At 44.5% G+C, this 26,879-nt stretch overlaps 1 protein-coding gene across 1 annotated transcript in view; it reads right to left on the reverse strand.

Moving 5' to 3' along the window:
- Positions 1-26,879, reverse strand: part of MDN1 (midasin AAA ATPase 1) — a 157,133-nt gene that overhangs the window by 14,302 nt on the left and 115,952 nt on the right. Inside the window, exons 72-92 of the mRNA XM_079938869.1 lie at positions 26,608-26,681; positions 25,924-26,122; positions 23,990-24,149; positions 21,990-22,136; positions 21,341-21,467; positions 20,047-20,152; positions 19,416-19,531; positions 18,063-18,548; positions 17,494-17,720; positions 16,748-16,900; positions 16,402-16,571; positions 15,489-15,650; positions 12,286-12,423; positions 9,750-9,891; positions 8,296-8,471; positions 7,710-7,859; positions 6,604-6,751; positions 3,753-4,069; positions 3,357-3,524; positions 1,470-1,571; positions 264-459 (exon numbers count right to left, since the gene is read on the reverse strand). Coding sequence (XP_079794995.1) covers positions 264-459; positions 1,470-1,571; positions 3,357-3,524; positions 3,753-4,069; positions 6,604-6,751; positions 7,710-7,859; positions 8,296-8,471; positions 9,750-9,891; positions 12,286-12,423; positions 15,489-15,650; positions 16,402-16,571; positions 16,748-16,900; positions 17,494-17,720; positions 18,063-18,548; positions 19,416-19,531; positions 20,047-20,152; positions 21,341-21,467; positions 21,990-22,136; positions 23,990-24,149; positions 25,924-26,122; positions 26,608-26,681 — 3,664 coding nt within the window. The remainder of the gene's footprint in view (positions 1-263; positions 460-1,469; positions 1,572-3,356; positions 3,525-3,752; positions 4,070-6,603; positions 6,752-7,709; positions 7,860-8,295; positions 8,472-9,749; positions 9,892-12,285; positions 12,424-15,488; positions 15,651-16,401; positions 16,572-16,747; positions 16,901-17,493; positions 17,721-18,062; positions 18,549-19,415; positions 19,532-20,046; positions 20,153-21,340; positions 21,468-21,989; positions 22,137-23,989; positions 24,150-25,923; positions 26,123-26,607; positions 26,682-26,879) is intronic.

Here is a 26,879-nt window from a genome sequence, read left to right on the forward strand (position 1 = left end):
TGGATGCGGCCAGCCATTACCAAAGGTATTTAAAAGGCTTACACTAGACCCAGAACCCTGAACACTGAAACCCTGCACTTGGCTACAGATATCTTTATATCAAAAACAAACTGTATTTCTGCACAGTTCTTATTAGAAGGAAACTAGTTTAAAAAGCCATTTCCCCTCCCTCCTAAGATGACTTTTAAGAACACCTGGTGGGCACACAGCATAAGCACTCACAGAGCTCAGTAAGCAAAGGAGAAGCCTTCCCTGAATCATACCATAGGTCTGTACGTCATAGGGCTCGCTACCCTGTTTAATGTGCTCAAATGCTTCCGCGTCCTCTGCCTGGGTCTGGGCCGGGCCCTGCTCGGTGTGGCTGTCCGTGTCCACAGTCCTCAGCCTCTTGTGCACACGCTCATTGTGGTCACCCATGGAGCGTTCGTTGTCGGCCTGCCCAGGTTTCCTCTTAAAACTCTGCGGGAAATATGAGGAAATTCATCAGAACCTTGTCTGTAATGGCAAAAAGAGTAAAAATAATCATAATATTTATCCTCAGGGGGCTGATTAAGTTAATCAGGTGTACCAGACAAGAGTGGATTTCAGTGAAGCTGTTAATAGGAAGATCTCTAAATACATATACAGAGCAATCTCTGTGATATACTTTTATACCTGGAACAAAGGCAAAGAGGCAAAGAAACACTCTCACACAGGGAGGTGCACACACACAAACAACCGTACATATACTACATATGCAGAAAGTCTCTTAGAGAGAAGACAAGACTGGCAGCACCAATATGCTCTGAGGATAGTCCCTTGGGTGGCTTGAAGACAGGAATAAAATGGAAGCTTTTTAGGGGATTGGTTTCTATACACTAATTTTGTATCACATGCATGAATAATACCCCATTTTAAAAAGCCTTATTTTTAAAACACAAAAGAGGGAATTCCCTGCCAGTCCAGTGGTTAGGACTTGTCACTTTCACTGCTGGGGCCTGGGTTCAATCCCTGGTTGGGGAAATAAGATCCTGCAAGCCATGCAGTGTAGCCAAAATAAATAAATCAAATTAAATTTTAAAAAATTTAAAAATAAAACACAAAAGAGAATGGACAGTGAACAGAGTTAAGACTGGTTAGTCCTTGGCAACAACACACAACACCTGGTTTTTAGGCTCCATAATAAGAACTTAACATGATAAGGGTGTGTGTGTGCGTGCATGCGTGCATGTGTGCATCTGTGTCTGTGTGTGCGTGTCTGTGTGTGTGCATGTGTCTGTGTCTCTGTGTCTTGTGTGCGTGTCTGTCCCCACACAGGGAAGAAGCCCCAGCTGGGAAAGCCCCACAGTCCTGGTCTGCTCACCAAGGCTGACATCATGGTGAGACAGCAAAGTCTGGGAATTTGGTGTTTTTTTTTTTTAAACCATTACATTTAGAACATCATTTTACATGCAGCCTTCACCTAAGTTTAGGTGAAGAGTGATAGAGACCTGTGTGTTTTTCCTGGTGTTTTTCTGAGAGGCCAACCGGGCAATGAAGTTGGATTCATGGCCTTCTGCCTGGTTTGCATCCGCAGCTCCACTGCCGTGTTCCTGTGAAATCCAAGCCACAAAGAATGAGGTGGAGGAAGCTGTGCAAGCATCTGGTTATCGACTGCACTGTGTACAACTCCTCTCACCATTCTCATCTCACAGTCACATGCAGTTGGCACTCTATATCCGGGGACATGGAGGGCCCACTGCACTGTGCCAGTTTACATAAGGGACTTGAGCAGCCTCGGATTTGGGTATCCAGGGGGGTCTTGGAATCAATCCTTCTTGGACCCCAAGGGACAACTGTGACCATACCTGCCTGCCTGCTCTGGAACTCACCCATGACTAAGGCTTGGCCTGTGGGCAGAAATGAGAGCATCTAGACCTGAGTCTGTTACCCTCTTGCGGGCCTTCGTTAGTTCCTTGTCTACAGGAGGTAATGGCTTACTCTGAAGGTGGGACAGACCTCAATTTGAAACCAGGCTTCATCACCAACCAGCTGGGTACTCTGGAGACTGTCATTTAACTTTACTGGAGCTTATTTAACTCAGATATAAAATGGAGAACATAGGGACTTCTCTGGTGGCGCAGTGGTTAAGAATCCGCCTGCCAATGCAGGGGACACGAGTTCCATCCCTGGTCCAGGAAGATCCCACATGCCGCGGAGCAACTAAGCCTGTGCGCCACAACTAGTGAGCCTGCGCTCTAGAGCCCAAGAGCCACAACTACTGAGCCCATGTGCCACAACTCCACAAGAGAAACCACTGCAATGAGAAGCACGTGCACAATGAAGAGTAGACCCCACTCGCTGCAACTAGAGAAAGCCCGTGCACAGCAACGAAGACCCAACGCAGCCAAAACTAAACAAAAGAAAAAGAAAAGTGTTCTTAAAAAATAAAAAAATAGGGCTTCCCTGGTGGCACAGTGGTTGAGAGTCCGCCTGCCGACGCAGGGGACGTGGGTTCATGCCCCGGTCTGGGAAGATCCCACATGCCGCGGAGCGGCTAGTCCCGTGAGCCATGGCCGCTAAGCCTGCGCGTCCGAAGCCTGTGCTCCGCAACGGGGGAGGCCACAACAGTAAGAGGCCCGCGTACCGAAAAGAATTTAAAAAAAAAATAAATAAAAAATAAAATGGAGAACACACAAAGAACAATAATATCTATCTTATAGGGCCACGATGAAGACTTGCTAAAGTAATGAAATGCTCAGCACCTAATGGGTGCTCAGTAAATGGTTTGGAAGGGGGATGAGAAATATAAACCATTGTAATTATTGCTCAGAAAGCAGGGGTGCAGAGAGGCCAAGGGAGTTGTTCAGAGAAACCTCTGAGTAGCAGGCCCTCCAACTTCCAGAGCTCCTTCCAGGCTGCCAGTGCCCCAACTGGGCCACAAAAGACACATCACCCTACGTCAAGGAATGAAGAGGTACTTTCCATTTGAAATTAAAATGTTTAGAAGCCTGGTGAACAGCGAGGAAAAGGGAAGCACTACTAGATACTAGAGCCATACCACTGCATGCAGTCTCAAATTCAGCCCTTCTTTCCTTAGGAGCTTTCTAAAATATAATTTGAACTTGATTCTCCCACAGAGAGCTACACTCTAATAACTTTTTCTCATTAAGCACATCACTTAAATAAAGTGTGTAAAAGTATTCTGGGATTTGTTCCAGGAGGCATATAAAAATAGGCGTACGACCACTTTCTTAATGAATGGGAGATGATATTTTAGATGTCAACCACAAAAAAACATCACACATGACCCAATTACTGCTAAATAGAACTTGGTTTTGGACAGGGAGAAGAGGCCCTCCCAAGGGGCAGCTGGCGAGGCAAAGAGGGCCCTTCACCTCCTTCCCCTGCTCCTTCTCGGGCGCGGCCCCTGCCAGCTCCACGGCACACTCGCTCTGCACGCTCTCCAAGCCCGTCTGCCCGCAGGAGTCATGCTCTTTCCTCTCCGTAGCCTCTGGCACCTGCTGCTCCGTGTCAGAGTTCTCCCCTTCTTCTTCTTCTTGCATCTGCAGGGAAATCAAACACAGCATTAACTGCTCTGGAGGAAGAAGATGAGGTAGGGGGCCCCCCTCACCAAGGGGAGTCTGCAGGGAGGGGACCGGCCGAAGCAGGTCTTAAACAGAAACAAAGAGCTGCTTGGCAAAGTAGCCTAAGAGAGATTCCAGTGGGAAGAAGGTAATTTTTTCTCATCATCATTATTTTTAATCGAAGACAAGCCAGACCCGCCATGATACCTGAGGCTGGAGACCCTGGTCAGCAGGGACGTCCTTCTCTGCACCTTCCTCACTGGCGTCCTTGTCCTCCAAAGACTGCTGCTGCTCCTCTGCATTCTCTTCAGGATGCTGGGCAACATCCTTGTCTTGGTCGTCAGCTCCTGTGTCCATCTCTTCCTCCCCCTCCTCCTGGTCATCTTCACTGGAGCCTCCCTCAGGCTCTTGCTGACCCTGACCTTCATTCTGGTCAGCCTCAGTCTCTTCGTTTATGTCTTCAGCTTCATGACCTGCTTCTACAGTATCCATTGGTTTCTCTTTAATTTCCAAAGGATTCTCTTCTGGACAGATGAAACCAAAAAAAGGAACACAGAATTTAAAAATCAAACAATGTGATTTCTTAAGATGGGATGTAGTTACACAAGTGTCTTATTATTATTCTCGAACCAGGAGTTGGCAAACTATGGTCCTTGGGCCAAATCTGGCCATCCACATATTTCTGCAAATTTCTCCACAAGTTTTACAGGAACACAGCTGCACCAACCGTTTACCTATGTGTTTCCCCCATCCATTCTGTATTACCTACAGCTGCTTTCACACTATAAGAGCAGAACTGAGTATTTGCGACTCTGTTGCAGCTTATGACCTGCAAAGACTGTATGTTTATTATCTGACCGACCCTTCACAGAAAAATTTTGCCTACGTCTGCTCTTAACCGTACTTACATATTGCACACAACTGTTTAGATGGTGCATTTCATTAAAGAATAAGTAACCCACTAAAAAATCCTAAAAGCCACCATAACAATAGGAATATTTTAGAACAGATAGGAAATGCCAGTCTAATTTTCAATTATCACTGGGAATAATTGGTAGACATCATTCTTTAACATACACAGAAAATACAACGTATATTCAAATGGGAACAATCTAATTTAAACATTTTGTTTATTTAAAAGAGCTTTTCTATACTTTGGGCACTTCAGAAATCAGTTATTTTGTTAGCAAATAATTCTTTAAAATAATTGCTGCTTCAGATTCACAGAGAGAACTAGTGGTTACGTGTGTGTGTGTGTGTGTGTGTGTGTGTGTGTGTGTGCGCGCGCGCGCGCGCGCGCGGGGGTATGTGCTTGTGTGTTGAGGGTAGGAGAGTGGGAGGTACAAACTGTCAGGTGTAAGGCTCAAGGATGTATTATACACCATGGGGAATACAGCCAATATTTCGTAGTAACTATAAATGGAAAGAACTGTATAAAACTTAAAAAAACATTTTTTAATAGTAATTGCTTCTTAGTTTATGTACACAGTAGCTTAAAACGAGCCTGGATATTTTTCTAGGGCAAATGGCTTATTAGATTCTCAGTGGATTTTAATTTTATGCTTGGTTGTTGAATTTAAGGTTGAAGTAAGATTCCAAAATTATAAGTTAATGGAACTGCCTTAGAAGCAGCAGCTTATACTACATTTAAAAAGAAAACTAGAGGGCTTCCCGGTGGCGCAGTGGTTAAGAATCCGCCTGCTAATGCAGGGGACACGGGTTCGAGCCCTGGTCCGGGAAGATCCCACATGCCGCAGAGCAACTAAGCCCGTGCGCCACAACTACTGAGCCTGCGCTCTAGAGCCCGCGAGCCACAACTCCTGAAGCCCACGTGCCTAGAGCCCATGCTCCACAACAAGAGAAGCCACTGCAATGAGAAGCCTGTGCACTGCAACGAAGAGCAGCCCCCGCTCACTGCAACCAGAGAAAACCCATGCACAGCAACAAAGACCCAACGTAGCCAAACAATAAAAATAAAATAAATTTATTTTAAAAAAAAGTAAACTAGAGATTCACAGAGCGAAGACTGTTCTAAGCACGAATTACCAAATACCTTAAACGTGAGAAATGCATTTAAATTTATGAGCCATATACTCACCTCCTAGATTTAACAGATGTTAACGTGTTACCACAAGTGTATCAAACTTGTCACTTATTTTTAAGAAATAAATGGTTCTGGACACAGCTGTCTGGATTCTGGATGCCTTCGCCCTTCCTACTTCCTCAGAGCTCATAACCTGAAGTTACTGTATATTATTCCTTTCTATGTGTTTGTACATTTGATGTATCCATAAATAATATATAGTACTGGTTCTTGTATTACATTTCCACCTAAATGGTACCTCTCATTAATTCTTTTGTAACTTGCTCTTTTCCAGTATAGTGTTTGTAATAGCTTTCTACATATATAGCTGATTCACTAAGAAGCAGAGCCTGGCTGGCGCCACCTTTCATCTGGTTACCCACCACGACGGGGGCTCTCTATTTCAGCGGCACCGCGTACACAAGCTTCCGATACTAGACAGCACCCCCAAGGAGTCACACTCGGGTTGAACACTGGGTGACAGAGGCGCTAGAGGACTGCCATGCCAAGTGATTTCTGTTGGGATTATTCCATTTCACTCCCCATGATGATTTCATATTTCAGACTAAGCACACAACATACGCACAACCATCAACAACTTTTCCAGGAAAGCTGTGACTGGGCTCCATGAGAGGCCTGGCTCTACCTTCACTGCACGGTGTTTACATCAACCCATGAGATGGGGCAATGGTGACACTGTGGGGCCATGGAGCTGTGTGTGACAGCACCGCCTGGGACAGCAGCACTGAAACACAGGATAGGAGATGACAGGAGTGACAGAGACCTGCTGGTTTACAAGCTTTAGGTCTACCTAGAGGAGAAACACAACAAAGAAAAAGCGAGGAATTTTATCAAACTGGAATTGTGCTGACCAGACACAATAATGACCTGGCCATGACACTGGCCTGAAGAGAAATCTGTTACTGCTCAGTTTCAGTGACTTCCAACAGGCTCTTTAGGTTTCGAAAGACACACCTTCTCCGTCTTCGCGGTCTGTGTCCCCATCACCATCCTTGTCTTCACTGTCTAGGTCCAAGTCATCTGGAAGGTCCAAGGCCTCAGGTTCGGGCAGCTTTTCCTGATTGCCATGGTAAGGGTCCACCTCATTCTCATCATATTCCCTCTTTGGACAACGGACAGAACAGGAAAAAAAAATAAAAATGAACTTTTAAAAAGTGTAGCATTCAGGGGCTTCCCTGGTGGCGCAGTGGTGGAGAGTCCGCCTGCCGATGCAGGGGACACGGGTTCGTGCCCTGGTCCGGGAAGATCCCACATGCCGCGGAGCGGCTGGGCCCGTGAGCCATGGCCGCTGAACCTGCGCATCCAGAGCCTGTGCTCCGCAGCGGGAGAGGCCACAGCGGTGAGAGGCCCGCAGACCGCAAAAAAAAAAAAAAAGTGTAGCATTCACATATAATCAGCTCAAAGCACAGTTGACTCTTGAGCAACACAGGTCTGAACTGTGTGAGTCTACTTACGTGGACCACTTATGCACGTTTTTTTCAATAAATACGTGCTCCAGTGCCACACAGATCCGCGGCTGGTGGGACCCGCGGATGTAGAGGGCCAGCTGTAAAGTTACACACAGATTTCCAACCCTGCAGATGGTCAGTGCCCCCAGCGCCTACATTGCTCAAGGGTCAACTGTAGTTATGCTGAGAGAATACAGTGTCTCTTCCCTAAAATTACCAGCACACATTAGAATTTTACCAATATGTTTTGAATTTTCATGTTGGAATTTCAAGTTTCACTTTCAGTGCACATTCTCCACCGATAAGAGGTGCTGCGTTACTTAATCTCAAAGAGGACACGGAAGTTTATGGGAAGAAATATAGAAAAGGACCACAGGTTTTAGCTTCCAAACTACAGCATGAGTCCAAACAGCATGAAGACCACCTCATCGGTAACCAATAGTTAGATATTTTATGTCCGGTTAAGAGGCTCTGTTACACACTCCCTTATGAGGCAATGGGAAAACAAATGATAAGCAGGGAAAAAAATGTCTTGAGACACCCCAGGAGCTGTGCGTTGCAGTGGCCCTGGCCTTGAGTCAGGAGAGCAGGTTGGTTTTGAATCCTCATTACCTCATCTATTTGTTCATTAATTTTATCTTGGCCTTGCTCATCATCAGCCTCTGCTTCTTCCTTTCCTTCCTTCTTATCTTGCTGGGTTTTATCTCTGTTTGACTTCCCAGCATCCAAGTTGTCATCTTTAGCAACAAGTTCAGGATCTTCCTAAATATTAGAGGAAGAAAAAACACAAAAATCCTCACTCTCAATATGAAAAACTGCTTTCACATAGGGTGACCCTACCTAACGCAGCTCTTAGACACACATTGGGCCAACCCCATGGAAACATCCAGCCGACAAGGGCATATGTAATCCTGGAGGGAACGTGCAGGTCTGCCCGGATGGCAGCAGTGAGGGCAGGTGTGTGAACAGCGGGGGTGGGGGGTTGTCGTGAACATGCAGGTCAGGTTACTCTTTTAGCTGTGAAGACAATCGATAACCTAGATAGCAGAGGAAAAAGAAGAAACAGAGATGGAAGAAACAGAAGAAGAAAAACCAAGACAGAAAAGGATGAGCAGTGAACAGCAGGGAGTGGTATTTGGGAGGAAGACTGCCTCCTCTCAACCTAGGGACTATGTGATGGAGGGAATCTTTTAATTACCTCATCCATTCCTGGTCCTGTTTCTTCAGTTTTACTGTCTTCTTCCTCCTCATCTTCCTCACCGTCGTCATCACCCCAAAGCCTCTCATCTAGTTTGTCAGCTTCCTCACCATTCAGATCGCCCATCTGTTTATCCAGGTCTCCACCCTCACTGTCTGATTTCTCATCATCCTCTTCTGAAAGGGAAGAAGGCGATGAGCTTAGTTCAGCAGATCCCCAAATTGATCTGTTCCTGTGTATGTAGGAGAGGCAAGGGCCAGGCAAGGGTCCTACCTGGGATTTACTGCCTGTTTCTACAGAACACCCTAGAGGAGATGCTTTAGATCTCAAGTAGTCCTACTGTGTTTTGCAGACTGTTTGGAGGAGGAAGGAGGTCTGTGACGTGTTATGTCGACAGACTGTAAGGAGGGTGGTGGAACAGCTGTCAGGATGCCTAGTTCTGGTGCTGGGAGAATGTTCATTATGGGACTTCAGCAACCTCACTGGGTTTTGGTTTCTTACCTGGGAAATGATGAGGCGGGACTATGAAATTTCCAAGGTTCCTCCCCATCTCCAACATACTCTGTGTCAATGATTTTACCCAACATCTCAAATCATGTGTCTAGCTCAATTAACCAGAATTTTCTTGCCTTTGTCTTCGTTCAAGGTCTACTTTGACAAAGGTTATACCCTTAAACACTACTTAGGCATGCATACATTCTTCTACTCTGAGGTCAGGTATCATTTCTGCAAGGCATTCACTTAAAGTAAGACACTGTATTTCAGATTAAACTTTGGACAGAAATTGAGGGCAATAGTTGAATTGTGGTTCCAACACGATAGATGATAATGTGCTGTAAGAAATCTTATTATCAAATAATTTTCAATGACATGTAATGTTCATAAGTTAAATGAAAAAAGCAGACTATAGAACCACTTATGGTCTCTGGGTCTATATATATACATGCAAGAAATGGAAATAACCCAAAACTGATTAAGTGATTTATTTGGGTGGTAGGCCTAAAGGGTATCGATTTGGTTTCTGCATTTTTGTTCCAAATCATCTACAACAAATGTCTACTAATTTTGTAATTAGAAAAAAATATATATTTAAAAAACCCTCCCCAGAACAATTTAACTTGAGCTGAGAGCCAAGCTCTGCCAGGGATCACCTCCCTGCTCTTCTGGATTTCCCTGAAGGACTCTGCGGAGTCACTGATCTGGCACAGGAGGCAGCCAGAACATCAGAGGCAGCGTCTCCGCTTACTCAAGAGCAGAATCTCCAAAATGGACTAGAGACTTCTGACCAGAGGTGTGGATGGCACAGGCACGTACTGATGTTTCCACCTGCAGTTATGCAGAGTAACCAACTTGTTCCAAAAGAGTGTAATAGGCTCCTTATTGGAAATATGTAATTTCCTGTATAAAATATTTATTTTTCAAGAATAAGAATGAAGTGACAGATAATCTCAAACCTTGTTCTTCAAGCTCCCCATCATGCATTTTCCCATCAAAGTCTTCTGACATCTCAATGGCATTATCCTCCCCCTTAATGTCTGATTTTGAGTCAGGATCCTCTTTATCCTTTTCTTGACCCTTCTGAAATGTATCTTCTGCCTATATCAAAAAGCATTACAGAAACATAAATGCACACTGTAACACTACTAATGTTTATTCAGCTCTAAATAGAATATATAAATGCCAAGATTAACGGTATAAAATTATCTCTGGGGAGAGAAAATACACATAATTTGTGACTTGCTTTAACATTTCTGTAATTAATTTCCAGTTTTATTACATTTTTTGTTAGAGAATATAGAATTTTGTTGAGGTTTTCTCCATGAGAATTGTCTGTTTGCCAAGCCATGCAGCTTGTGGGATCTTCGTCTCCCGACCAGGGATTGAACCTGGGCTACCTGCGGTGGAAGCACAGAGTCCTAACCACTGGACCGACAGGGAATTTCCCTGAATTTTTTTTTTTTTAATCCATACATATTAAAAAAGACTATGCATCCTCTGTAGGGTAAAAGAAAATTCATCAGTCTTATTATATTGCCCATAAATTTAATATCTGTTTTGTCACTTTGATCTCTCATAGACATTACCCAACTGTGAATGTAATTTTTCCCCCTACTACTTTCCTTTTTATTTTATTTTTTTATTGAAGTATAGTTGATGTACAATGTTGTGTTAGTTTCGGATGTACAGCAAAGTGTACACATACACACTTTTTCAGATTCTTTTCCACTGTAGGTTATTACACGATATTTAATATAGTTCCCTGTGGTATACAGTCGGTCCTTGTTGTTTACCTGTTTTATATACAGTAGTGTGTGTCTGTTAATCCCAAACTCCTAATTTATCCCTCGCCAGTGAATGTAATTTTCTTCACTTTTCCTTAAACTATATATTCCTACATAATCTACACTGTATTGGGGGCAAAAGATTCACATTGTTATGTTTCATTATAGCTGAATTTTTAAAGTTCTTTTTTTAAGATACAAAAGTAATACAATCTCACTTAAAAATTTCTAAGCAAAACAGAAAGTATTAATAAAGTTCCTCCAGCACCACCATCCTCCAAAACTCCCAAAGAAATTACCACTGGTGATGTTCTGGCACATACTTTAATCTGTAAGTACACCAACAGATACTTAGAAATATAGATGGGGTATACCAATACCGGCCTCCCGCATCTTCTTCAACAAAAAGGGATTATGCCTGACAAACTGTTTTGCCATCTGCTTTTTTATTTAAGTTTAAAAATGTCTCCTAGATATACTTCCATGTTGTCACTTATAAACCTATCTCATTGTGTTTAATTATAGTATTGCTCTGCATGAGTAGTATCATAATTTAAATAATTCACAATTTTCACCAGTATAAATAATGCTATAGTGAGCATCCTTGTATAAACACACTCCATTATACACATATTTATTATCCTGGACCCTTATTAGCATTTGTACAAGAAAACATGGAATTCCTAGGTCAAAGAACACACACAATTTAAAATTTATTAGATACTGCCAAATTGTTTTGATAGCTTTCTATCCCACTTAATGTTTTTTACATTGGATTTGTACTTTTCTGTTAGGTTTACTTTTTCCATTAACAAATTACTGTGTGCTAATTAAGTTAAATTTGAGAAATACAGAAAAAGACCAAAATAACAATAATGTGTATGTTATCTGTGTATATATATCCACACACATAATGTACATGAGAGCTATGCCACATAAACGCTAGCATTACTCTTTTGTTTTTTTTATTTCTTTCCAATTTTCCCTTCAAAGGAAGAGAGGAAGCTTGGATTGGTTTGTTCCTTTATTTTCAATAAGTATAACCATACTTTAAATAGAAACTTATGCAGTGCTCTAAATTTAGAATATAAGTGATAAAAAGTAATTCCACTACCTCTTCTTTCTTCAAGTCACAGTTGATTAATCCAAATAAAAGTAGTGTGTTTAAAAAAACACTCCCAAATGAGATTGGAATTTAAAAAAGCAACACAACACTCTTAGTCCAAAGCATCTAAATATTTCAAAAGCATTCTTGATTCCAAATAAAAAAGGATATAGATTTTAAAAATTTCACCATGTCTTAAAGACATACAGCAATAAAACCTATTAACAGCAAACACTGGCATTGTTGTTTAATGCAATTATCACTTAAAATAGCCAAGCTTTTTATCCCTAAATGAACCACTACCAAAAATGCTCCCTTACAAGTCATCAGCAAAAGTTTTCCCATTTAAAATAAAAAATTTTTAAATCATTTCCCTCCCAAATTATAGCTACAACCAATGACTGCGCTGCCAAAGTTCCTTTCTGTGGTCTTTAAGCTTTTAATTTACATCCACTCCCTAAGCTCCAGTATTCTTAGGTGCCTGGATCACAGTTTGAAAACCATTAACCTAGTAGAAAAACCATTTATATATGTAATTTAAATAGTGAAAAAGGAGTGAGCTTCTGTAAACTATATACATATTTCATGCCTGTGAAAACGTACCTGTTCTTCATTTTCTATCTGGTCACTCACATCCTTCACGCCCTCGCCTTCTCCAATCCCACCTCCCTCGTAGTCATGGAACTCAGTCGCTCCCTCTCCCGCTGAATCTTCCATAAATTCTTTGGGCAAGCAAAATCCCTCAAAAATAAAAAGAGTGAAAGTTAGGTTAAAAAAAAAAAGCAATAAAGAAGGGATTTCCAGTCCTGCTGCAGGAGGAAATACCGTAAATAAATGATTAATTCTTTTCTAGCTCAGTATTTTAAATCTGATTGAAGTACAGTAGACTTTTGTTGGTGACAACAGTTATTATGCAGTTTCAAAGCTTGACATCAGATTTAATATACAAGGTTTTGAGACTCTGTGGAGGCCTCTGGTGTGTAGTAATTTGTCATCTGCCAAGACAAAAATCTGAATGAGGTATACATTAGGACGGTATTTAAGGAGCAAGTTATGGGGCGGGGTGCGGCACAGAAACTCTCAGTGTCTAAATCCCAAAGGGGTCTTGTCCTTTACTTCTCAAATTAGTAAGCCTGAAAGGAAGGAGAGAAGACATGTAACCCCGGAGATACAGCAACTTGAAAGCAGATGCTACAAGTGAGAGATTTCATTTCCTTTCACTGAAGAAAATTTTGTGTGATGCTCCTCAAATAAAGTCCTGTTTATTACAATACAAAAAAACATGCCTTCCCCTTCAGCTCTTGAAGTGAATCTGTCACTCTCAGGGAACATGCTGTATCTAGCCTGGGCTGTTTGCTGCCAAGGCACCTGGCACCCTGGCACCCAGCATGGCAATGGGGTCTCGAGTTAAGAACAAGGTCAGACACAGCAAGACTTGTGAAGAGTTAATAAAACTGTATTTCATGTCAGAAAATAGCCCAGGGCTTCCCTGGTGGCACAGTGGTTGAGAGTCCACCTGCCGATGCAGGGGACACGGGTTCGTGCCCCTGTCCGGGAAGATCCCACATGCCGCAGAGCGGCTGGGCCTGTGAGCCATGGCCGCTGAGCCTGCGCGTCCGGAGCCTGTGCTCCGCAACGGGAGAGGCCACAACAGTGAGAGGCCTGCGTACCGCAAAACAAACAAACAAACAAAAAAACCAAATATCAATTACTAGTGTGTGGGACAAAAGTGAACAGAAAAAGAAGAAAATAATGGCTCTCGATCAGAAATTTTATCAGAGAAAGTACAAGCTATCAAGATCAAGCTATCAAGCCAATCTAAGGATGAGAATGTACTACAAATAAGCTGTCAACTAACAAGACCAAGTTCCAAGACCAGCAAACACTGATTGTGACTTAGTTACACAGAACTAGTTTCCTATGGATTAAGTGCTTTAATCACAACCAAGATCTATTATCTTTTTTTTTTTTTTGGCCTCTCCATGTAGCACGCGGGATCTTAGTTCCCTGACCAGGGATTGAACCTGTGTCCCCACTGCAGTGGAAGCTCAGAGTCCTGGACCACCAGGGAATTCCCCTAAATCTATTATCTTAGCACTGTGTCTAACCTACTTTCAAGTTCCCTCAGCACTCCTCAGAGAGGATAGGAACACAATTCGGACATTTAAATGAATGGAAAGGCAAACTCACCTTCAGGACATGTATTCTTAGAAAGTCGACTGAAAAACACATTTTGGCTAAGACAGTGAGATACACTATTTTAAAGAAATATGTTTAGATGCAGGCAGAATAACCATAAAGGAAGGAGATTCAGGATGTCCTTCTGCAGGTCACGTTACTACAGTGGCTGCAGCTGGGACAGCCACTGAGCTCCCAACACTCTGCTTTCATCAAAACCACTTCTACCCCACACCGCTACCCCCAAACACACACAGGTCTGACAGCCCACAGTCATTCTAGAACTTGTCAGACAAGAGAAATGGTGCAAGTGGACAAACGTAGCTAACCCAAATCTCAGGGCACCCTCAACATACACTGTCCTTCCACTGTCTTCTACATGCAAGTGTTTCCTCCAAGAAGTGATGGGATGTAAGACTGGCTCAGTGCCCATCAGATAGAGGGGGCAAATCTGAGAGGCGTTCATTTATCCATTACACAAGAAATGTACGTATTTATCCTCTAGATACAAGGCACAGGCTTGCTCCCATTTTTTTTTTTTTTAACCACTTCCAGTATTCCAGATACTCAGAACTAAGAACTCTTGACTGTTTACAAGAAGCCTAGACCTCACCTTCAGTTTGTAAATTTCTATCTTCCTCAAGTGCATCTCACCTATTATACTATACTTAGATTCAGAAAAGATCTTAAAATACTAGGGACAAAACAAAAACAAAAAGCTATATACTTAGTTGAAGGTGATTCTCACAAAAATGCAAATCCCATTTGTAAAATGAGGAAACTGAGGCTAAGTGACTCACTCACTCTGAGTCCCAGAACCGGACACCCTTATGACTGGACTTACCACGCCAGGCTGGGCCTGTTAGTTCTGACTCTGCTCCTGAATTCCAAGGGTAGGGTCTACAATCTCTATAACTTCAGTGATTTTCACAGCACTGGGTACATGGCTGAATGATGAATGACTTCCCTATTAAAGACGCCCCTCCTAACATTAAGAGCCCCGTTACCATTACAGCATGCGTTAGTATAAACGACCGAAAACTTAACAGCCTTAAGGATTCATCTGTCCTACAGGTCTAGCTCAGAGTTATCAGAAGAAGATTTCAAATTGGAGACCAGGAAAGAAGGGTGTGAACAGAAAGCAGCAGCCTTTAGACAGACTCTGGAATCTAGGGAGCTCCCCAGTGAGGGACCTTCAGGTTCCAAACCTTTAGTGGAAAAAGGATTAGTAAAAGGAGGCCAGACAAAGCAGTAAAAAATCCACAGGGAGAGTGGGAATTCCCTGGTGGTCCAGTAGTTAGGACTCTGCGCTTCACTGCCGAGGGCCTGGGTTCAATCCCTGGTCAGGGAACTATGATCCCACAAGCTGCGCAGCCAAGGGAAAAAAAATTGTATTTTGTAATTGTCTTAATACCTTTGAGAGAATGCTTTCCACCTACAAAAACATATAAATAAATGAACATATAAATATATAAATATATATATATATATATAAATCCACAGAGAGAGCAAATCACCTCCTGCTATTTGTGAAGGCCCAAAATAAAATCCCATCAAACCAAACACTAATGGGTATGGAATACATGGGTACCTGCTTCCCCATGGTGCTCCACGTAAATAGTCCTTACCTTCTGGGCAAGCTCCGTAAAGATCTGGGCAAGCACAGAGAGCAGCTTTGCAGTGCTGCGGTGAGTTGCCAAAGACACAGTCAGGAAGAAGAGGACGAGGTCAGAGTACCTGGAGAGCATGGGCACCAGGCGCACCAACAAGCGGCAGGACTGGGCGAAGAACTGGGGGCAAAACAGATCAGAAGGCCTGCTCACACCAGGTCTCCTCTGGGGTGACTAGGTAGTGACGGTGGTTGTACCACCTATGTCAATGTAGTAAAGGTCACTAATGGTACATTTTATTTACACACACGTACATAACACCTGCTCACTGAGATCTCTTCCTCGTTTACACAAACCCTCACAACACTACACTTTAAATTCTTAGTCACTTAAGTCTCAGTTAGTTAACAAAGTTGTTTGGTGTTTAAAAAATATGTTTATATACAAATTCTACTCGGAATCAGAGTTGGCACTAGAGGCAATACTACAGAATAACACACAAGTCCTCAAAAATAAGTTGCTTCTGTGGACTTATGGAGACGATAACGTCATCCTCTTCTGGCTTACTGTGAAGGGACAGGTGTTTGCACAGTACGGCCATTAGGCCTTAGTTATGGCGGCAACACCCACCATTAACGTGGAACACCCAGGAGTATGTGATGAGGACGGGAAAGAACCCCAAGATAATGGATATTCTGGATGGGCAGCATTTTTGCACCTACGCGTCTTACAACTGTAATCCTTAGCCAGCAAGCCCTAAGCTTTCCAAAGTTTGTCAGTGAGGTTTACATGTATAAAGACATCAAGAGATTCTCAGTGATTTTGCCGAGGAGGCCTGCTTTGGGACCACCACATGGAGCAAGGTGAAACCCCCTCTGCCTCTGCTCAGCCCACTTGGACAGCAAGCAGCCTGTAAGGAACCACTGGTTACCGTGTGCTTCGCTGCTGTGCCATCCTCGCCAGACGATTTCAGCCGCTCCAAGAGCTCAGAGACAGCGGAAATTATTTTCTGCACATGCAAAGTGCTCACATCGGCCCAGAAGTCATCCTCTAAGAGTTTTGTTAGATGTCCTGACTGCAGTCTCTCAAAGCCTGCTGCCTCTTTCATTCACGGAAAAGAATGACATGGTAAATAACAGAAAACAAATTCTTTTCATCTCCATTCATCCAATAATCATTTCCCACATCTGGCCTTAAATATTTAGCCACAAAAATAGATCATCAAAATAAAAATTAAATCAAGTAAGAAACTAGTATTTTCCTGATCTCAGACATACCATCTTCTTGCGGTCTTGTTTGGTGAGTGTTCTCCTCTGTTTTTTTACTATTTCTTTCTGCTAAGTTCTGGATGGCACAAAGGATGGCCCGGATGGCAGTTTCCATCTGCTCTGAAAAATCCTCCACAAACCCGTCATCCAGCATTTGGTTTCCTAGTAAAGTAACATGGTGCAGAACAAATTTTTAAAAACTCAGTCATTTGTTTCAGTGCTTCTGGAAATCATTAACAATCCTCATTTGTCATTTTAACAAACAGCCACCTTGTAAACACCTGCTATGGTTGAGCCAGTGTCAAGCTGTGCTGGGTACAACGAAGAAAGAGACACATTCCCAGCCTAGGTAAACCTATAAGGTTATTGTCTTGTATTAAAACAATTTTGCTAAAAGAATGCCAAAAATATGAAAATAGTTAAGATGGAATATATGAACACCAACTTAGTCCAAACATTAGCCAGCAGCTTTCCAGTCTAAGGAAGAACTTTCTGAAACAGCCAGTGAGTCTGTGCTACTTACTCATGTGCTATAAAGTATGCAACGTGATGGCAATCCGGAGGCAAGGTTCTCAAACAAAAGAGGCAACAAAAGTTAAGAGCTATGTGTTCCAACTATACTTCCCTGCCTTGGAACCCTGGACAGATCCGTCTAGAACAAAACACAATGTGTCTTTAGGACAGCCTGGACTTAAATCTATAAGATGTCGTTCCTACACTGGGCTTTTACTCCCTTACTGAACAATAGTCCTCACCTCCTTGGATGCCTGGGGTAAGCAGATGTGTCTTCCAAGTAGTGAAGTCATCTGTGGCTTTATTGATCTCTCTTCTTACATATTCCAGGCTCTTGACTAATGTCATTTGTGGGTCTGTTTGCTCACCCTCTACCCCTGGAAGAATGAACAAGGACTCTAGGCCTTGCAAATGAGCTGACACCTGGGACAGGCAACTCAGCCCAGAAGAGCAAACTTCAAAATCTTTCCTGCAACAACAGAAATGCCATAATGTTGAAAGGAAGGTGCTAACACACACACACACACACACACACACACACACACACACACACACACACACACACACACACACACACACACACACACACACACTCCCTCCCTCCCTCCCTCCCTCCCTCCCTCCCTCCCTCCAACCACTAAAACTCATTGCATCTAAAGATTTACAGCTAGACGTATGCCACAAAGTGCTATGAGGGTCCACTGGAAAACCGAGGACTGAAGCATGACCCCTTCCATCATTTCATCCCATTACTAAACCCTGACCAAGCGCCGCACACACAGAGGCAGAGCAAAGACGTAGGCACACTCACCAAGAATGAAAGAGAGTCTCACAAGATTGCTGCCTAATTTTGTCAACATCAGCTTTCACTGTCTTAATGGCTTTCAGCATCTCTGTTAATCTCACAGTTGACTGTTGCCAAAGCTGGTCTGGTTTTCGCATCCGGCAACCAGAGGGCAGCTGCCTTCCAGGAACTGGGGATGGGTAGATCAGATCTGATGGGATCAGGTCCAGCACTGCTCCAGAAAGCTGCCCCTTGGTGAGCTCTGGTCCTTCCAGGGAGGGGGCAGAAGGCTGACCCTGTGCCTGGGCATCACCTTGGCCTGCAGCTGGCCCTGCACTGGGGCAGCACTGGAGGAGCCAGGAGAGCTGCTCAAGCAGGATCTGGCTCTGCATGGCCAGGTGCTGCAGCCTCTCTGTCCACTGCTGCACCCCGTCCTGAGGGGGGAAGGCCACGGGGTAGACGGGCGGCCCCGTCAGCCTGCTGTCAATCTCCTGCACACAACTGAGGAGGTTCCTGTGCAGAGAAACAAACCCATGGGGATAACACATGGCACCTTAAACTGTGTCACCGCGCTGTTTGTAACGGTAAATTCACTGATTTCTGAACGAAGTTTGGGCTTTTCCACATAATCAAGAAGAGAGGATTCTCCAGATAAGTAAAAAGTCTGTTCAAACGCCTTCCAAAGTACTTAAACACATCCTTCAGTGTAGCAGAAGCATCGGTGCTCACTGCTTATCTCCTGCCCCTTACAGGCCTCTCACATCCAACACAGTCACAGCACCACAGTGATTTCAACCACTGTTTTCTAAAAACAAATCTAGTAAATATAGTAGACTTTGCTAGATAAAACTCTTATGAGTGGAGAAGAAAATAGCTGAAGTAATTGCAGTCTAGAAATACTACCTGTCAGCCAAGGATCCACTCAGCAGATGGTGACAGGCTTCCTGTCCTCATCTTTTAAGTATCCATTTCTATCGAGGAGCACCAGTGTATGGTTCAGCAAATTGCAACTCTGTGATCCAGAAAGCCGACTCATATCTGATCTGTGCCCAGAGTCTGAGACACCGGATGCCATGAAAGCAACCCTGCCCTCGGCCCACATGGACTGCCAATCACAGACGCCCTCATTCCAGACCCAGGTGTGGTTCAGCCGTGAACATCTTTACCGTCTGACTCGGCCTCGAACCATCCCCCAGAGGTGCTGCTAAAACCAGGGGGCAGAGGCATCACCACCAAAAGCAAGGGGCCAAGCCAAGGCAAACCCCACCTGCCCCTTCGGACCTCAGACTTCACTGCATAGTTGGGAGCAGCGTGTGCAGCAACTCTGAGCTGCGCATAATACTCTCGATTCGTGCTGCAAACGCAGCCAGTCAGCGATACCTGAGGAGGATCCACTGCTCGGTCAGCGTGGTCAGGGAGCGCCGCTGTCGGATGAGCACCTTTGTCAAATGCGCCGAGAACCCTTTACACCGCTCCACGTGGCCCACACCCATCTCCTGGCAGGGGGAGAAGAGAGCATGCTGAGGGGCCGCTGGGAAGTGCTGGGTCCCATGCTCCTGGAGGGGAGCCTCTGCTGGGGCGGGGGTGGGGGTGCGGAGCCTGGGTGCGCTGCCCTCTAGAGGCAACACGTCCACCTCTGGGAGCAGCGCATCTCAAATTATGCTTCCACTGAAGTTCCATGAACAGGAACTAATTTAACATCAAAATTGGGTATCAGTGATCTTCTCTCAATTCACAGGGGGAAAAGATCTGAGGGTAGCATTCTCCATTTGAAGTTTTTCTTCCGTAATTTTTCTTAAGTAGCCAATGTTGAATAACAGAACTTATTATAAAATGCTCTCTGATTAAGCACAAAATTACATTGACTTATATTGTAAGTTTAATGACTGCAAAAAGTTCAGTCACTTCCAGTAATGGGCTGTGATCACTGGACCAGGTCTGAGGATGCTGCCCTGGATGAACAGAACTGGAGTCCCTGAGCCCCTGCAATCCCAAGGCTCTATCATCCTACCTTGGCGGGAGCTGCCAGGACTGCACTAAGCCTGGCGTGCCGTGCAAGAGAGCGATAAAAATACTTCTGGCACCCCTCCCACGAAGACGAGATTTCTGTAAGCAGCCTGGGAAAGAAACCAACATGATTTACTTAATTAAAACCACTATCTCCACCCTAGATCCTGAGGAGTCAGAGACTGGTCCATTTAGCCGCAACCAGAAGCCAAGAGTCTGAACAGATTTATTTCTGTGAGGACCCATTCAGTCAGCCACTCATCAGTCCTTTATACAAAGGATGTGTTACATACTTAGCACTGAAAGTAGAGTGGGAAAATAAACTATGACAATATGGCTTCCTTAATAAAAACGTTATGCCTATCTTGACAGTGGAGTCTAGGGATCATAAATTCTGATGCCTACAGGGCCCATGCAGATAACATACATGGTTAAGGACAGCCAAGCACAAAATGATCCTTGGCGATGACAGCTGAGAAGCAAGAGGGACCGTTACTGACCACAGTGAACCTGAGAGCATGTGTCCTATCAAAAGGAGGGCACTCTAGTCAACTTTCGACCACACGGGAAGGCAAGCACACTTGGCCAAATTTTCCCGAAAAACTGAAAATCCAGAATGTTTATGTAAAATTTCTACTTTTTACAGTGTTGTGTTGAACTCAAATTTAAAGCACCTGAGAGGGCGACTGAGCAAAGAAAACACACATGTATGCTGTACTCAGCTCATTTCCAACCAGTTACTAACACAGAGGGAGCTCCATCTGTCTCCAAAGTCTATAGGCTCTAAAATTCAAGAACATATGGGAACTTAGGTTTATGTACATGGAACAGCTAAAAGTGTGGCCATTCTCTCACAGATTTTCACCTGTACATTCAAATCAATTGAGGAGACCTCAGGAAAAATCAAAGGACCAAAAAAAATAATGGGAGACATGAATACAAGGAGGAAAGAGGAATGGAAAGAAGAAAATCAACAATTACTAACTAACTACTGACACTTTTAAACACTCAAAGTGGCCCCTTGTCTTCCTTACCCCACCAGATCCCCAACAGAGCCCAAACCACCCAATATTTCGAATTCGTCCCTTACCTTTATCCTAATGAAAGAAAAGAAGGTTAAAAAAAAAGAGAAGAACATTAACACTGGGTGCTCACCACCTTGCCAGTCCTGAGCCAGGCACTTTTCTAAATGCTAATTTTATGGCAACACTAGGACAGAAGTATTCCTCTCCCCACTTTGGCAAATGAGGCCATGGAGGCTTAGCTGACTTGCTCCATTTATAATTACAAACACAAACCTAGAATCAGCTGCCTGAGTGCTGCTGACTATAGACAATGCGCTCTGGAGATCCAATGGGTGAAGATGAAGCATCTCTTGAAGGTTTTTTGAACGGGCCCAGGAAAGACCTTTGCGATATGACAAACCTAGGAAATAAACAGCAGGTGGTTAAATAAACTCAGGAGAGAATAGATGTGCCAGGAACCCCCCAATGCCATTGCTACTCAAAGTCAAGTCCTAGGAACAGCATTGCCCAGGAGCTTGTTAGAAAGCTTACTCTCAGGCCCTGCCCCACACCTACTGAAACAGAATCCGCTTCTGCACTTTAGCAAGATTTCCCAGGTGATTCACACACAAGTTAGTCTGAAAAGTGTTGCTCCCTATGCACGTTGGAAGGGCGGGTGCTGTACAACATATGGTGATGAAAATAAAAAACATGGTTTCTGAGAAACCTCATTACAAAACTGTGAAACTACTTGGGAGTCACAAATGGTTCATCATAGGATTTTCGTGTGTGTTGACTGGGACTCACACGTTTCAAACCTTGCCTTCCACCTTGTTTCCCACCATCTCAACTGTCTCTACAAACTTCCCCCAAATCACCCATGTTATTTGTCTTCCTAAAATCAGGTGAGTACACTTCACTGGGTTTCCATCGAGGAACTTACCAGTTTTTGCAAGGTGTTTAAAGAGGTCTGCTAAAGCTCGCTGCTTCTGCATGAGAATGTGCTTGGCTTCTGAGCGCTGCTTCTCCTTCTCTGCGGAGGGCTCCACCTTTAACCTCTGCAGCTCACTCATAGAGGAAATTACTTCACCTGCAGGGAAGACAAGGGGGAAAACATGGAAATCCCCAGGAATTCTTAATGTGCTCAAATCACCCAAGACCAAGGACCTGTTAAAACGAAGACCAGGTGTCATTCATCTTTATAGCTAGCATTTGGTAAATTCTCAATGATTAAACTGATCAAGACGCATGATAACGGAAAAATCAAAACACATGGCGCTTCATATCTCTCAACAACAAACAACCCAAATAAAGTAGATATTCTGTTTTTTTTTTTTATTCAGGGGTTTCATAACCAATCAAGCAAAAAGCACTTATTGAACATGGATTATGTGCAGTGATTTACACTAAGAATTTTAAAAACTTGAGGTAAATTTCCAATACACACAACATGTATTGAACTCCTACGCTGTACCTGGTAGTTGGTAAATGTTCTTTTAATGTGCACAGCTACAGAAGAACTTATTGTAGCCACTCAGAGGCTCAGAGAAGTCTAGGCATCTTCTAAAGGCCATTCAGGTAAAGAGCAGACTTGAAGCCAGGATTTGAATCCTGGCTGAACCGACTCCAAAGACCAAATTCGTTCTCCAGCATTGCACTGTCTTCCTGAGCACCCACCGGCACCTAGAACACCAGGGTGCTGCCAGCCTGCCACAGGCAGTGCTATAAGCTGACTGCGACTGCGTGGCCTCCCAAGCTCACGTTGAAGTCCTAACCCCCAATACCTCAGAATGTGACTGTATTTAGACATGGGGCCTTTAAAGAGCCAATTAAGATAAAAATGAGGCCGGGACTTCCCTGGTGGTCCAGTGGCTAACACTCCACACTCCCAATGCAGGGGGCACGGGTTCGATCCCTGGTCGGGGAACTAGATCCCACATGCATGCCACAACTAAGAAGTCCGCATGCTGCAACTAAGGAGCTGGCGAGCTGCAACTAAGACCTGGTGCAACCAAATAAAGATAAATAAATATATTTTTTTGAAAAGTTAAAAAAAAAAGATAAAATGAGGCTTTATGGGCAAGTCCTAATCCAATCTGACTGGCATCCTTAACAGAAGAGGAGATGAGGACACAGAAAAGGCATCTACAAGCCAAGCAGAGAGCCTCAGAAAAAACCAACCCTGCTGACACTTTAATCTCGGACATTTAGCCCCAGAATTGTGAGAAAATAAATTTCTATTGTTTAAGCCACCAAAGATGTGGTACAGCTGACCCCTGAACAATGCAGGCAGGGCATCCTGAGCAATGGATAATAGGCTATTATTCTAACAAGTTTTTTTTTTTTTTAAAGATCTCCCTGAGATCAGACTGCAGCCTCACTGAAGAAGGACCGGCTTCACCCTGACCGCACGCTCACTGCGGCTGGGGGGTGGGTTGAGGTGGCGGAAGTGCTGAAAGGCTGCCAAGGGCCCAAATGATCTTTTAAGGTCGGGAGTCCCTTTCCCAGCCACTGCTGATATGCTGTACAGCACGAACAGGGAAACGAGACTGCTACACCTCTCTGAAAGAAGTGGACTGTGGACAAACCTCCTTCTTCCTTTAACCCAAGAGAGACAACATTTTGAGAGGTGGGGACAGCCTCAAGACTCTAGGAAACCCTTTACTCGTGTCCCCAACCAGCAAGAGCTGACATGGACAGGGCTGCTGTAGAAAACGGCCTAACACTGCACCGGTGTGCACGGGAGGAGGACAAGGTGACCACCTGTGGGGTCTGAGCTGGCTCCTATGTCTGGGCTCCGATGGTTTTTAACCCACTTGCTTAATTACCTGCTCAACGCTATTTAAGATGTCACAGAAGGACACAGGTATCTCATTCCAACCCTCCCAGGCCACTGAGGATACCGGAGAGAGCAAAGCCCCCTCATCCTGGGTGTGCACCCACCAGTGAACTGGTCGAGGCCCTCCACGAGGCAGGGTAGGGGGCTTCCCTTCATGAGCACCAGGCACATCTTCCTCATGCGTTTCACAAGCTTCGGCAAGCGACGCAGAAGTGCCCCCTCCCAGGCGGGAGGGGCACCCTGACACTGTTCTGGAACCACGGCCTGTGAGACAGAGCACAGGTTATTCTCACTGCCAAGAACAACAGTCCTAGCACGAACCTGCATGGGTGCTAAGTTTAAATGCTGCGCTGCTCCACACACACCTGGCTCAGCAACAGGAAACTCTCCTCTCCACGTCTCTGACGTCTCACGAGAACAAAGGCATCATCGCCAAAATTAAAACAGGCACGTGCCGCGGGTATTCAGCATTGTGTGTTGCTGCTGTGGGAGGTCCCTGTAGCAGAAGCCCTGCTCCCCACCCCCCGCAGCGCCTTCTGTGCTCGTCACCAGGGGCCTGCGCTTCTGCTCCATGAAGGTGGAGATCTGACAGCACAACTGCTGCCTTTAAGGTGCTGCACTGCACTGTGCTTCTCAGACACATAGGCAAAGCTAGCCTGATTCGCCAAAGCTGACTTCTACCACCATCTCTCCCCTGCCTCCAATTCCTGACTAACAGTTCAAACACCAGGATCCAGATACTAGGCAACCATCGGAGGCCTATTTTCACTAGTTTTTTCCCTTGAAAATCCCTGAAATTCTGGGACTTCCTTGGCAGTCCAGTGGTTAAGACTCCATGCTTCCACTGCAGCGGGTATGGGCTCCATCCCTGGTAGGGGAGCTGAGATCCTACATGCCATGCAGCACGGCCTCCCACCAAAAAAGAGACCTGAAATTCCTGTGCTGTCATCAATAGTTAAGTTTAAAAATTTGATCAGCAGGACAAGTGGTGAACTGATGAATACAATCAAAAGAAAATTTGGCAGCCATATCACGTGTGCAGCCCTATCATGGCTGTATGCTCAATTTCTATTATGCTTTCTGAACTATTAAAATATTAAAAATCGCTTGAGAAACCCCACTGCTAACTCTATAGACCCAGGGTGGAAAGCACAGTAGGAAGACAAAAGTCATTACTCCCTTAAGAGTGCTCCCGGGCTTCCCTGGTGGCACAGTGGTTAAGAATCCACCTGCCAATGCAGGGGACACAGGTTCGAGCGCTGGTCTGGGAAGATCCCACATACCGTGGAGCAACTAAGCCCATGCGCCATAACTACTGAGCCTATGCTCTAGAGCCCGTGAGCCACAACAAGAGAAGCTACCATAATGAGAAGCCCGTGCATTGCAACAAAGAGTAGCCCCTGCTCACCACAACTAGAGAAAGCCCGTGCGCAGCAACAAAGACCCAACGCAGCCAAAAATAAATAAATAAAGTTACTGGTGGGTGGGGGGGGGAAGAGTGCTCCCTACACACAGTGATTATGAAGCAGGGACATCCTCCTGTAATAGGCCTGCTCACCCAAGGTCTCGATAACTGTTTAAATTTTCAGGAATTTTGCAAGCCAGCTCTTAACTCTTGGCGCTTGAAACTGGCCATGATGGGAGTACATATGTTTCTACACCACGGTCACCAGCAACCACTTCAAACCAGCAGATCACTGCACACAGTCACTCCCTGTGCAGCAGCTTCATCACGTGGGAGCTCAAAGGCAGCTTCAATATCCTAAACTGACACTTTAAATCGTCCCTCACAGGTAGATGAACTGTTCACAGGTAAGCACAACAGTCGTTTCCACAGGCTAACATGGAACTTCCAGCACCAGGATTAATGCTTTCTGCCTTACTCTGCAGCAGGTCATGCAATGCTATACCACTCGTCCAAAGAGGAAGATTTCAAAGGCATTCCCTCACCTAGTGCTAAGGACACTCCTGCCACAGAAAGCAAAGACCCCACGCAACTAGCTCAGGAATAAGCAAACACTATCCCACGAGCTAATACCTGTGCAGCTGCTGGCCGGGCTAACAGGGTCTCTCTCAGTGCCCGATTCAGACTCTGAATGGGCGACTCCTCACTTGCGGCTGCATCTGTTGGCCTTGGCAAAAAGTCTGGCTGTTCCTCCTTGTCACTCTCCACCAGGGATGACCGGCAGGGTTCACTCAGGACAGCTTCAAATTTCTTCATGAATTTAAAGAGGGTTCTGGCCCCAGGTAATGACAGAGATGGGCAGAAAAAAATAGGATGGAAAGTGAGGAGATATGTAAATGACATATAACACATACATAGATAACTTAATAACTTGTACTTCTGGTACGTAATGAGCTCCTCAGAAACTGATAATCTTTTTTTAAAGGAAAAAGTATGGCAGGTATTCTCGTCTCTCTTTTCTAGCAGGAAAAAAAGGCCAGGAACGGTGGGATCACTTTGCTCAAGGTGAGCAGGTGGCAGAGGACTCGACCTTCCACGGCACACAGCCTGCTCTGCCTCCAGGCACATCCGTTCCTCCTGCAGGGAGACTCTGCTTTGGGTGGAAGGGCGTGGTGTTGGGAAGCCAGCAAAACAGTCTAGTGTTTTTTAGTTAAGTTCAAGGCAGCACAAGTCAGGGCTCTGTAACAATGTAGTCATGCTGTCTACCATTCAAAAATTCGGAGTTTTGGTCACCCCCAGCTTTAAAAGATCAATTACCTGTGTGTCTTTTCCACAGACTGTTTAATAGACCAGAAGCTGACATCATTCCACTTGGATATCTTAACAAATTCCTGTAAGATAAATGAAGCTCAAGGAATGGCTTTATAAAGCTGGTGTCATTCTGTTCTTTCTAGATCATCTGTTTGCCAAAGACCAGAGCCCACTCCATCTCAAACACAGGACTGTGTGTCAGTGAACAAGTAAAACAAGTCTAATAAAGGAACCATGTGTTTGTCTCAAAGCAATGGAAAAAAAAAAGTGCTGCTACA

The sequence above is a fragment of the Stenella coeruleoalba genome (genome assembly GCF_951394435.1).
Source record: "Stenella coeruleoalba genome assembly, chromosome: 12".
Classification (NCBI taxonomy): Eukaryota; Metazoa; Chordata; class Mammalia; order Artiodactyla; family Delphinidae; genus Stenella; species Stenella coeruleoalba.